The sequence below is a fragment of the Borostomias antarcticus genome (genome assembly GCF_949987555.1).
Source record: "Borostomias antarcticus genome assembly, chromosome: 14".
NCBI classification, from domain to species: domain Eukaryota; kingdom Metazoa; phylum Chordata; class Actinopteri; order Stomiiformes; family Stomiidae; genus Borostomias; species Borostomias antarcticus.
In genome coordinates, this window is record NC_140247.1 from 17,880,109 (window position 1) to 17,893,411 (window position 13,303).

Below are 13,303 nucleotides of genomic sequence, written 5' to 3' on the forward strand. Positions count from 1 at the left end.
AGCTGTGATTGATAGGACGTAAAAAAAGTAATTTGCGACTTGTGAGTGCAGGATATGGCGAAAAACTAGAAAAATTATCCTGCATTGATGACGTGTTTTCCTGTTACGTCTTTGTCGGGGACACATTAGCGTTTAGACTACTATAGATATGGTCAAATGCACCCCAGACCACCTCGGCAAGTGGTTTGAGGAAACGCTTCACAAAACGTTTTGGTGGCGCTGTCCACTTTGAATCTGATCGTTCAAAATGCAGTCTAAAAGGGGTCAATGTGAAGTCCAAATACTACTCATATTTCCAAAATAGAATATTTATTTCACTCAGAATTAATCAATAAATACCTGCTATAACAATCAGAAAGGCATTGAAATGGCAGTGAAATAACCAACTGTACTTGCTCTTGTGCAAGTCATTTTGTCACGTTAGTGACACAGTACGGATCCTTCCCGTTTTGACACCTGTTCGGTGGACCGGACTTTTCAGATCTCTCTCAAGTTGGGATCTCTGAGGTTCTATTGTAATACCATGTAGTCAAGAGTACAGTGGTGATATTAATACCATGTAGCCCCCTCCTACCTCCAGGCCATGGTCAAACCCTACCGCTACACTCTGCTACCTCGGGGCGACTGGTTGCCCCGTCACTCCGAGGCCCCTGCGGTCGATCGACACGGTCACGGCTCTTCTCTGTCCTGGCCCCGCAGTGGTGGAATGAACTGCCCACTGATGTCATGACAGCAGAGTCGCTGCCCATCTTCCGTCGCAGGCTCAAAACTCAACTCTTCAAGAAATACGACAACAATCCTCCCTCCTAAGCACTTATTGTATTATATTATATTGCACTGTATTTTAGATTGCTATTCTTGCACTTTGCCTTCAGCACTAGATTATGCTCTTAGTCACTTGTTTTAGAGAGAAGATGCACTTGTGAGTTCTGGCAAGTAGTAGTACATTGGCTCTTCCTACGTTAAATGCAATTATTGTTAGTCGCTTTGGATAAAAGCGTCTGCTAAATGACTAATGTAATGTAAATGTAATGTAGTCAGAGTACAGTGGTGATATTAATACCATGTAGTCAGAGTACAGTGGTGATATTAATACCATGTAGTCAGAGTACAGTGGTGTTATTAATACCATGTAGTCAGAGTACAGTGGTGATATTAATACCATGTAGTCAGAGTGCAGTGGTGATATTAATACCATGTAGTCAGAGTGCAGTGGTGATATTAATACCATGTAGTCAGAGTGCAGTGGTGTTATTAATACCATGTAGTCAGAGTACAGTGGTGATATTAATACCATGTAGTCATAGTACAGTGGTGATATTAATACCATGTAGTCAGAGTGCAGTGGTGATATTAATACCATATAGTCAGAGTACAGTGGTGATATTAATACCATATAGTCAGAGTACAGTGGTGATATTAATACCATGTAGTCAGTACAGTGGTGATATTAATACCATGTAGTCAGGTATTTGGTACCTGTGATGGTCTCGGTGAGGTCCTGGTCCCTGGTCTTCCTCAGCAGCCTGACCAGGGCCGGGACTCCGTCACAGTTCTTGATGGCGATCTTGTTGTCGTGGTCCCGGCCGTAGGAGATGTTCTTCAGCGCTCCGCAGGCCGAGTGGTGCACCTCCTTCTTGGGGTGGTCCAGCAGAGACACCAGCGCAGGGATACCCTTCAGACGTCGCACCTCCGACTTCACCTGCACACACACACACACAGTCAGATTACAACATCACACACCTGTGCGTATGTACCGTGTAAAACAGTGATTGTGTGCGTCAGTCTGTCTGTGACTCTGTGTGCATGTGTGTGTGTGTGTGTGCGTGTATGCATGCGTGTGTGTATGTGCGTATGTGCGTGTGTATGTGTATGCGTGTGTGTGTGTGTGTATGTGTGTGTGTATGTGCGTGCGTGTGACACCTTGTCGTTCTTGAAGGTGAGGTGCTGCAGGAAGGCGGCGGCGTTGGTCTTGACCGGGTCCAGGCGGTAGTTGAGCATGGCGATGACCTCGGGAAGCTCCGGCTGTCTCCAGGAAGTGGGCGGGGCTTTCCGCAGGGTGCTGTCCAGCGAGGCCATGCTGCCCCGCTCCATCGCCATGGGGACGGCCCAGGCATAGGGGTCGACTCCTCCCATGTCTCCGTCGAGCGTGTCCTCACAGCTCCTGGGGGGGGGGGGGGGGGGGCACCAGGTCAGTTGTGTGCGCTTGGCATGGTTTATGAAGACCTGGGTTTGAGTTGTGTGTGTGAATGCGGTGGTTGTGTGTGTGTGTGTGTGTGTGTGGTTGGTGAGTGGTTTGAGTGCGGGAAGGTCGTGTATACTTAATGCTCTGTGTACACGCGTGCATGCTCACTAGTGTGTGTGTGTGTGTAGGCCGCGCGCGCCAACCTGAGCCTGCGTCGGTCCAGTGCGCCGGGCCCCGGGCCCCCGAGCCTCGGCATGGTGCCGTACCCGGGGTGCATGGGCGGAGGCCCCATGCTGTAGTCCATGTCGTCGTACCCCAGGCTACGCTGGTCGTCCTCCATGCCGTAGTGGCCGTGCGGGTAGCGCACGCCGCCCAGCTCCAGGGCGCTGCCCATGCCCCGCCCCCCACGCCCTACCTGGGGCTGGGCGGAGTAGGGGTCCAGCTGCTGCCGGCTAGGGGCCCGGTACCCCGAGTCCAGGGTCCTGTAGCCGTCCACCGGCCTGGAGGGAGAGACATGAGTACAGGACGACCGCTCCACCAGGACGGCCTTTTCCACTTCAAAATGTCTCTTTTGACTAACAACGCTTCGGTCAGGTCAGAGATGTGCTCAGGCTTTAGTCTATTCCAGTCTAGTGTGAACCAGTCCAGTCTAGTGTGAACCAGTCCAGTCTAGTGTGAACCAGTCCAGTCTAGTGTGCACTCTACTGATAGTCATGTCTCTTATGAAGTAGCCCATATTTACTGCTCTGTAAATTTTCTTAGCTGTTAGACAAACACAGTCCAGGAGCTTGCTTGCTTGTTGAGAGAGGTCAGGGAAGAATTTTTACAGCTCACTTTTCTGGCCCCCGGGTGAAACTGTTTTTTTTTTGCTTCCCTCTGGAATATGTAGGGGTGGGACCTATGCACCCCCCCCCCCCCCCCCCCCCATTGGTCTCTGGAAAGCGCATTGTGTTGATTATGTATGAAATGCGCTATACAAATAAAGTTTGATTTGATTTAGTGTGGTCTAGTCTAGTGTACTCTGGCGTAGCGTGGTAATGGGCTGCGTTCTGAATCGCATACTACCCTACTATACAGTATGCCAAAACAGGATGTAGTATGTCCCAATACATAGTATGCCACATGCAGTATGGCAAAAATACCAGGATGTCCTACTACATCCGGTTGTATTTTGCAGTATGCAAGCCAGCAGGCTTTTCTGGCTATTCTGACCCACAATCCTGTGCGCAGAGGAAATTCTGTCACACGGGTGTCGCAACAGCTGTAGACGAACGTCGCTTCATGGACTGCGACGGATGTGGTCAAATTTCAAGGGGCAACGTAATGACAAAGCGGTATGTCCCAATTGGATGTGTACTGCGTGCTAAATACGTACTTTCTAGGGGCGCAGCCATAGTCTAGTCTGGCCTGGTCCGCTGTGGCCTCATAGTCTGGCCTGGCCTGGTCTAGTCTGGCCTGGTCTAGTCTAGTCTAGTCTGGCCTGGTCTAGTCTAGTCTGGCCTGGTCTAGTCTAGTCTAGTCTGGCCTGGTCTAGTCTAGTCTAGCCTGGTCTAGTCTAGCCTGGTCTAGTCTAGTCTAGCCTAGTCTAGTCTAGTCTAGTCTAGTCTGGCCTGGTCTAGTCTAGTCTAGTCTAGTCTAGTCTAGTCTAGTCTAGTCTAGTCTAGTCTAGTCTAGTCTAGTCTAGTCTAGTCTAGTCTGGCCTGGTCTAGTCTGGCCTGGTCTAGTCTAGTCTAGTCTAGTCTAGTCTAGTCTAGCCTGGTCTAGTCTAGTCTGGCCTGACCTGGTCTAGTCTGGCCTGGTCTAGTCTAGTCTAGCCTGGTCTAGTCTAGTCTAGTCTGGCCTGACCTGGTCTAGTCTAGTCTGGCCTGGTCCGCTGTGGCCTCAGTCTAGCCTGGCCTGGCCTAGTCTAGTCTGGTCTGGTCTGGTCTGGCCTGGTCCGCTGGGGCCTCACCTGTATCTGTCGTCCATGCGCATGCCGCGGCTCAGGCTGGCGTAGGTCTCGGAGGGGGGTCCGGCCCGGTAGTCCTCGTACCCGCCCGGGGGGCCGTAGTGGTAGTTCCTGGGGACGGTGGCCGTGGGGTAGTCCCCGCCTCCGCCCCCCTGCCTGTAGGCGCGGTCCAGGGTGGCGCTGTAGCCGCCCATGCCCGAGACCGACACGCCCCCGTCAATGGACATGGCGTCAGGGGGCATGGCTGTGCGTGAGGTCACCGCCTTCTTCATCTGTGAGGGTGGGGTCAAAGGTCAGTCATCAGCAGTAGGTGGGCGGGTTTGAGTCAGTAACAGTAATACTGAAACACGCCTAGGTTACTGTAATAGTGACATGTGCGTGTGTGTGATTGTGACTTCTGACAGCGTGGGAGGGAAGGTGGTTTTTAGGAGTGCAAGACTTCTGTGGAAGAGGTGTTTCTGTGGAAGTTTCTAGAGAGATGTGAGAGTGCCTCCGAGGTCTGTGTGTGTCTGTGCCGAGAACTTAAATCTGTGTGTGTGTGTGTGTGTGTGTGTGTGTGTGAGAGAGTGAGTGAGTGAGTGAGTGAGTGGAGAGAGAGAGTGGAGAGAGAGAGTGGAGAGAGAGAGTGGAGAGAGAGAGTGGAGAGAGAGAGTGGAGAGAGAGAGTGGAGAGAGAGAGTGGAGAGAGAGAGAGAGAGAGAGAGAGTGGAGAGAGAGAGTGGAGAGAGAGAGTGGAGAGAGAGTGGAGAGAGAGTGGAGAGAGAGTGGAGAGAGAGTGGAGAGAGAGTGGAGAGAGAGTGGAGAGAGAGTGGAGAGAGAGTGGAGAGAGAGAGAGAGTGGAGAGAGAGAGTGGAGAGAGAGAGAGAGAGTGGAGAGAGAGAGAGAGAGAGAGAGTGGAGAGAGAGAGAGAGAGAGGAGAGAGTGGAGAGAGAGAGAGAGAGAGAGAGAGAGAGAGAGGAGAGAGTGGAGAGAGAGAGAGAGTGGAGAGAGAGAGAGAGAGAGAGAGAGAGAGAGAGGAGAGAGTGGAGAGAGAGAGAGAGAGAGAGAGAGGAGAGAGAGAGAGTGGAGAGAGAGAGAGAGAGGAGAGGAGAGAGAGAGAGAGAGAGGAGAGAGAGAGAGGAGACAGAGAGAGAGAGAGAGAGAGAGTGAGTGAGTGAGTGAGTGAGTGAGTGAGTGAGTGAGTGTGTTCCTACCCCGTTGTCGGTACGTCGTGTGGTCCCTTCCTCTGAGAAGACTGAGTGTGCCTCCTGCGAGTCGTCTTCTGGAGTGTAGCTCTCATCCAGAGCCCCGTGAGCTGGGTCCACCATCCTGTACTGTAACACACACGCACACACGTTACTCACTCTTTCGCGCGCACACTCAGAATTTGCCAGGGCCCTGCGATGCGGACCGGGCCTCACACACACTCACCTGAGCCCCGTTGATGAATCCGTCAGTCAGTTTCAGACGCTCTATGTCTGCATCCCCTAAACGCCCGTTCTGAAGGGAGGGGGAGAGCACCATCAGCACACACACACACACCCACACACACGTGCTATCAACAGGTGCCGCATGTAAAGGAGGGTCATTTGTTGTCATCAAGTTCCTGTAAAGCTGTAGTGTCGGTCTATGCTGACCAAACCCTCTAAACCAATATAACACCAGCACAGAGCTGACCAAACCCTCTAAACCAATATAACACCAGCACAGAGCTGACCAAACCCTCTAAACCAATATAACACCAGCACAGAGCTGACCAAACCCTCTAAACCAATATAACTCACTAACACAGAGCTGACCAAACCCTCTAAACCAATATAACACCAGCACAGAGCTGACCAAACCCTCTAAACCAATATAACTCACTAACACAGAGCTGACCAAACCCTCTAAACCAATATAACTCACCAACACAGAGCTGACCAAACCCTCTAAACCAATATAACACCAGCACAGAGCTGACCAAACCCTCTAAACCAATATAACTCACTAACACAGAGCTGACCAAACCCTCTAAACCAATATAACTCACTAACACAGAGCTGACCAAACCCTCTAAACCAATATAACTCACTAACACAGAGCTGACCAAACCCTCTAAACCAATATAACTCACTAACACAGAGCTGACCAAACCCTCTAAACCAATATAACTCACTAACACAGAGCTGACCAAACCCTCTAAACCAATTTAACTCACTAACACAGAGCTGACCAAACCCTCTAAACCAATTTAACTCACTAACACAGAGCTGACCAAACCCTCTAATCCAATATAACTCACTAACACAGAGCTGACCAAACCCTCTAATCCAATATAACTCACTAACACAGAGCTGACCAAACCCTCTAAACCATATAGATATATATAACTCACCAGCACACCAACACAGAGCAGACTAAACCCTCTAGTCTAATATAACTCAACAGCACACTAACACAGAGCTGACCAATGATACGTTCCCTGAGAGTCAGTCACTGGTGCAGAACTGCAGTTATTTCAGGAATGCATCTTTCCTAACCCCCCCCCCCCCCCCCTCCACCCCCTCCCCCCAGGATCTCAGATGACCCAACACGACTTGACCACTACTGTAACTGCCTCCTGTCACGCCCATGCAGGGAGGGTCTCAGCCACCACATGACACCCTGAGAACACCACCCCCTCTCAGCGGTGAGCTGGGCTGTCCACCAGGGGGCGCCCACGGTGCTCACAGACGAGGGGTCAGGGGTCAGGGCGTTCCTTCCTTCATTCTGCGCTAGCGTTTAAATCCATAGCCCAGCAACGTGTGTAAGCTGACATTCAGGACCAGCCGACGGCCCTGGCCTTGACAGTCACGCACACACACACACACACCCCTGACAGTCACACACACAGTCACACACACACACACACACACCCCAGACAGTCACGGGACTGAGTTTAACGCCGGGTGACTGAGGGACGAGGGGCTGCTGCGCTACAGGCCAGCCCTGACCCGGCAATTAACAAAGATCCCCCCCCCCCCTCACTCTCCATCACTCTCCCCCTCCCTCTCCAACCCCCCCTCTCTCCACCACTCTCACCCCCCTCCCCCTCTCTCTCTCCACCACTCTCACCCCCCCACCCCCTCTCTCTCTCCACCACTCTCACCCCCCCACCCCCCCTCTCTCTCATCAGATGATGCAGACTGTCTCGCTCCCTCACTCGTTCCCACGCATTTCATAACACGGGACTGTGTGCTACACAACACACACACAGCTACACACAGAGCAGGGAGACCGACTGAACACCGCCACCACCACGGCTCAACCATCAGCTGTGTTGAGGAGGTGTGATGAGGTGTGAGGAGGTGTGAGGAGGTGTGGTGTGATGAGGTTTGAGGAGGTGTGATGAGGTGTGATGAGGTGTGAGGAGGTGTGATGAGGTGTGAGGAGGTGTGAGGAGGTGTGAGGAGGTACGAGGAGGTACGAGGAGGTACGAGGAGGTGTGAGGAGGTGTGAGGAGGTTTGAGGAGGTTTGAGGAGGTGTGGTGTGATGAGGTTTGATAAGGTTTGAGGAGGTGCGAGGAGGTGTGAAGAGGTTGGATGAGGTGTGAGAAGGTGTGAGGAGGTGAGATGAGGGTTGATGGCGCTCTGTGCATGACAGCTGACAGCGCGCGACGTCGAGCCCTGACAGACCGACATGCTGCAACAAAGAGAGAATAGCTGGAATTCCAACCTGGAGGCCTCGGAAGGGTATGCTGGGTGTGTGTGTGTGTGTGTGTGAGGCCTCAGAAGGGTATGCTGGGAGTGTGTGTGTGTGAGGCCTCAGAAGGGTATGCTGGGGGTGTGTGTGTGTGTGTGTGTGAGGCCTCAGAAGGGTATGCTGGGTGTGTGTGTGCGTGTGTGCGTGTGAGGCCTCGGAAGGATATGCTGGGGGTGTGTGAGTGCGTGTGTGTGTAAGTATGTGATGTATGATGTTTGGCATCTTAAAGCTGCAAAAGCATGTAAACATGACTGACACACATGCGGGCGCGCGGGCGCACGCACACACACACACGCACACACACACATGAGCGCTGGTGGAGGAAGGGATAGAGCGGGGGGCGGAGCTAGGGATGGATTAACAGAGGGGTCATAACAGAGGGGCGGAGGGTTTGGATGAATCAAATAGATGAAAGGATGAGGATGGATGGATGAGAGGAGGGATGGATTAGAGGAGGGATGGATGAGAGGAGGGATGAGGAGGACGACTGGCCGAGCCTCTAATCACAGAGGCTTAGGGATCAGAGAGGAGCCAGGGTGAGGAACATGGGCGTTACCTGTGAGGGGGGGTGATATTTGGATGAGGTGGGGTGATATTTGGATGAGGTGGGTGTTGGGTGTGTTGGGGGGCGTTACTGTGAGGGGGGGTGATATTTGGATGAGGTGGGTGTTGGGTGTGATGGGGGGGTTACCTGTGAGGGGGGGGTGATATTTGGATGAGGCAGGTGTTGGGTGTGTTGGGGGGCGTTACCTGTGAGGGGGGGTGATATTTGGATGAGGTGGGTGTTGGGGGGGGTGATATTTGGATGAGGTGGGTGTTGGGTGTGTTGGGGGGCGTTACCTGTGAGGGGGGGGTAATATTTGGATGAGGTGGGTGTTGGGTGTGATGGGGGGGTTACCTGTGAGGGGGGGTGATATTTGGATGAGGTGGGTGTTGGGTGTGTTGGGGGGGGGGGGTGATATTTGGATGAGGTGGGTGTTGGGTGTGATGGGGGGGTTACCTGTGAGGGGGGGGTGATATTTGGATGAGGTGGGTGTTGGGTGTGTTGGGGGGGGGGGGGGGGGGTGATATTTGGATGAGGTGGGTGTTGGGTGTGTTGGGGGGGGGGGGGGGGGTGATATTTGGATGAGGTGGGTGTTGGGTGTGTTACCTGTGTGTGGGGGAGGGGGCGGGACAGGGGGCTAGGGAGGCCCACCCTCCTTCTCTCCTCCTCCAGCGCTCGAGTCAGTTGCTCAAACTGCACCTCCTGCTCCCTCACTGACTCCAGCAGAGCTGCAGCGCTCTCACACTGCTCCATACACACTGACTACAGGGAGAGAGGAGTTACACACACACTGCTCGATACACACTGACTACAGGGAGAGGAGTTACACACACACACACTGCTCGATACACACTGACTACACACTGACTACAGGGAGAGAGGAGTTACACACACACTGCTCGATACACACTGACTACAGGGAGAGAGGAGTTACACACACTGCTCGATACACACTGACTACACACTGACTACAGGGAGAGAGGAGTTACACACACACACGCCTTCATACTCACTGACTACAGGGAGAGAGGAGTTACACACATACACGCCTTCATACTCACTGACTACAGGTAGAGAGGAGTTACACACACACACGCGCGCCTTCATACTCACTGCTCCATACACACTGACTACAGAGAGAGAGTTACACACACACACACAGCTCCATACACACTGACTACAGGGAGAGAGGAGTTACACACACGCCTTCATACTCACTGCTCCATACACACTGACGCTACAGGGAGTGGCATCACACACACACACAACTGTCTAGTAATCAGAGAAGCAGAGATACACACCTTCACCGAGGGGCGTGGCTTTGGAGAAGAGGTGAGAGGTCAGGCCGAGGTCAGAAGTTGAGCTCTAGTTGCAGGGGCTCATGGGTAGAAGGTCACCAAACCCAGAAAGAGGGGGAATGAGAGGGCAAAACAAACGTCTGAATAGAGAGAGAGAGAGAGAGAGAGAGAGAAAGAGGGAGACAGAAAGTGAGGCACAATTATTAAGATAAACAATCTGCTGCATATCTGCTGCATATTCTAGACTGCCAAAAAAAAGCACTATTGCTTGTAGTGAGTGTTGACAGTAGTGCACGCGCCACACACACACATGATCGATGGAGTGAGAGTCTGAGTCAGCTGACGTGTTGAAGTGCAAACACTGTCCCAGCCAAGCAGACTAGACTCCCTGTCTGACTGTGAAGACGGCCAGACCAGCACAGCACAGCCCCTGGTAAACTACAGCTACTGACCGCAGAACAGCCTGAGTAGCCCTGGTCCTGGTGGGTATACTATAGCTACTGGCCCCAGAACAGCCCGAGTTGCCCTGGTCCTGGTGGGTATACTATAGCTACTGACCCCAGCACAGCCTGAGTAGCCCTGGTCCTGGTGGGTATACTATAGCTACTGACCCCAGAACAGCCTGAGTAGCCCTGGTCCTGGTGGGTATACTATAGCTACTGACCCCAGAACAGCCTGAGTAGCCCTGGTCCTGGTGGGTATACTATAGCTACTGACCCCAGAACAGCCTGAGTAGCCCTGGTCCTGGTGGGTATACTATAGCTACTGACCCCAGAACAGCCCGAGTAGCCCTGGTCCTGGTGGGTAAACTATAGCTACTGGCCCCAGAACAGCCTGAGTAGCCCTGGTCCTGGTGGGTATACTATAGCTACTGACCCCAGAACAGCCTGAGTAGCCCTGGTCTTGCATAAAAACATTTTTTGCACTTAAATAGCAAATATCCACCGATGTCCACTAGCCAGGGACCCCGATCACGTGATCTCTGTCCAATACAGAAACAGCATGTGAGATCACGTGATTAGGGTCGTGAAGCCAGGCTAGAGGATACCAGCGCACATTGGTGGATGTGTGCTATTTAAGGGCAAAACATTGCTTTTAAATAAAAGGTGTGTGTGTGGGGGGGGGGGGGGGTACAACTGTAGCCACCTCAGAGAAAAGTATTTTCTCTTTCAGGAAATGTCTTCATTTCGGTGAGGAATGAAATAATATCTGTAGATGTGGACATGACTAAAAATGACTAACGCCGGCCGATAGTGACATCCAATACTGTACATTGAATTGAAACATTTATTCAGGGAAGACAATTGAGAGTAAGCTCTTTTCCACTGCTGCCCTGATTACAATAAAAAAAAACACGCATACAAAATAGGAACGTGATACAACAAAACACCACAAGTATGTAACATACGCTCTGACGAAGGGTGATTTCCGAAACGCGTTGGGGTCTCTTTGTATGATGTGAGCCGAGAATAAACGTGACAAGTGAGTATTTTGTCCTCCTCGATTGAATAACTGAGATGTGCTACCATTGCAATGTTTGCAAGCTTTTTCAATCATATTACGAGTTTGGTTTTAGCACTCTAAACACTAACTTGAAGAGCTATGTTGTTTAAGCGCAACCTCAATTTGTAATCAAAACATCATAAGTCTTAAGATCCCAGAATAAAAACAAGACTACAAGAAATATGTCCAGTCCACATGGAGCACACATTCTATTCTAGCCTTGACCCTCTCCAGAGACACGCTGGTCCAACTTCAGAGAGTCCTGCCGTTTGTTCCCCCTCCAGAACACTACAAGGCCGACTGTCCTGCGCTGGCGTGACACCGACGCACGTTCAGCCTCATGAGATTGTGACCTAGTGGTGCTCCATGTCTCTGAAACTCAAAACAAGAGTTTTATATCATGTATAATGGGAGATTGCCAGACAGCGCCTTGAAAATAAATAAAACAGAATGTTGTTCTCTTCATGTGGAGGGACGGCCATCCAACGACGGGGCGGCTGTAGCTCAGTTGGTAGAGCGGGTCGTTCAATGACCGAAGGGTCAGCGGTTCGAATCCCAGCTTCAACTGTCCACATGTCGAAGTGTCCTTGAGCAAGACACCTAACGCCAAATTGCTCCCAATGAGCAGGTTAGCACCTTGCATGGCAGCTACCGCCATTGGTGTGTGAGTGTGTGTGTGAATGAAAGGCCATTGTAAAGCGCTTTGAGTGCCGCTAAGGTGGAAAAGCGCTATCTAAGTGCAGTCCATTTACCATTTAACTTTAGGGCACAGTGATGGTGAGAGGCCCATCACCAGTGATAAAACACACAGCACAGTGATGGTGAGAGGCCCATCACCAGTGATAAAACACACAGCACAGTGATGGTGAGAGGCCCATCACCAGTGATAAAACACACAGCACAGTGATGGTGAGAGGCCCATCACCAGTCATAAAAACGCAGCACTATGATACACTGCGTCAAGAGGCTTCAGAGAAGTGGGAGGGGCATGCATATACAGAACATCACCATAGTCAAAGACATAAAATCGTTGATTGCACAGCCATTTTTTTGCCAACAGTAGAAAAACAGGACTTATTTCTGAAGAGGAATCCTATCTCTCCCGTTAGCTTCCTGGAGAGGTCTTCCACATGGGTGTGGAATGACAGCCTGCTACCCAGGTGTTTAGAAGAGTTCCTCTGTCGTGTCAATACCTATACTGGCATCAGTCCCATGAGACCTTGAAAACAATATACATTTTGTCTTGTTGGAGTTTAGGACGAGCTTATGGCCAATAAGAGACAGCTGGAAAGCATCAACTGCAGATTAGCAGCGGCCGTTCTAAGACGGGATCCTGCATGGTAAAGGACTGAGTCGACTCGTCCGCATAATAATACTGTGCATATATACACATACTCCAAAGAATCAATTCTTGAAAGGATCGCGATTCTTAATGCCACGATTCCTGAATCGATTCTTCTTCAAGTTCAGCATGGTCACTGACTGAATTGAGAAATACTGGAAGTTTGATGTTGAGTTTAATGACTGTTATACTTGAGAGGCTGAATGTCATGTTCTGCATGCCATTAATAAATGTGACTTTTTTTTGTCTTAGACTTGCCTTTGTGTGCTATTGCAATATAAAACTACATAACATTATACCCTTTATTCTGCTATATTCCACTTGATAAGCACACATCGGACTTGAGTAGATCCTAAAATCTGTCATTGTAGAAAATCCTTGAGAATTGATTCTGGAATCGAGAATCGTTGGAATCGAGAATCGATTCTGGAATCGGATTGTGACCCCAGGAATCGGAATCGGATCAGGGCTTAGTGGAATCGGAGCACCCCTACATATACACAGGGCTGAAAATTAACACCTGCCACCGGCCAAATGCAGGTAAAATTTCCAATTGGCGACTAGATTTCAGAAGGCTTTCTGGAAAAAAAAGAAAAAAGTACTTGGCTGGTAGATTTTTTCATCTACAGTCCCCTTGGCAGGTGACTCACCATGAGCCAAAAAGTTAATTTTCACCCCTGCATATACACACACACACATATATATAGCCTATATAAAAACAAATCAGAGACCGTCTGGTGTCTCCAGAAAAGACATCTCCAGCCCCGGATAGTTCCCAGTT

General features: G+C 50.8%; 1 protein-coding gene across 5 annotated transcripts in view; it reads right to left on the reverse strand.

Moving 5' to 3' along the window:
• The window catches only part of LOC311318034 (catenin delta-1-like), a 30,717-nt gene that overhangs the window by 12,212 nt on the left and 5,202 nt on the right, over window positions 1–13,303 (reverse strand). For 3 of the 5 annotated variants that reach the window (XM_084449216.1, XM_084449217.1, XM_084449215.1), the window contains exons 3-10: window positions 9,681–9,817; window positions 8,986–9,141; window positions 5,543–5,611; window positions 5,326–5,445; window positions 4,137–4,405; window positions 2,389–2,685; window positions 1,924–2,164; window positions 1,480–1,702 (exon numbers count right to left, since the gene is read on the reverse strand). In XM_084449216.1, the coding sequence (XP_084305342.1) occupies window positions 1,480–1,702; window positions 1,924–2,164; window positions 2,389–2,685; window positions 4,137–4,405; window positions 5,326–5,445; window positions 5,543–5,611; window positions 8,986–9,132 (1,366 nt within the window). In that variant the 5' untranslated portion in view covers window positions 9,133–9,141; window positions 9,681–9,817. The remainder of the gene's footprint in view (window positions 1–1,479; window positions 1,703–1,923; window positions 2,165–2,388; window positions 2,686–4,136; window positions 4,406–5,325; window positions 5,446–5,542; window positions 5,612–8,985; window positions 9,142–9,680; window positions 9,818–13,303) is intronic. The other 2 variants (XM_084449218.1, XM_084449219.1) reach the window with 2 other exon arrangements.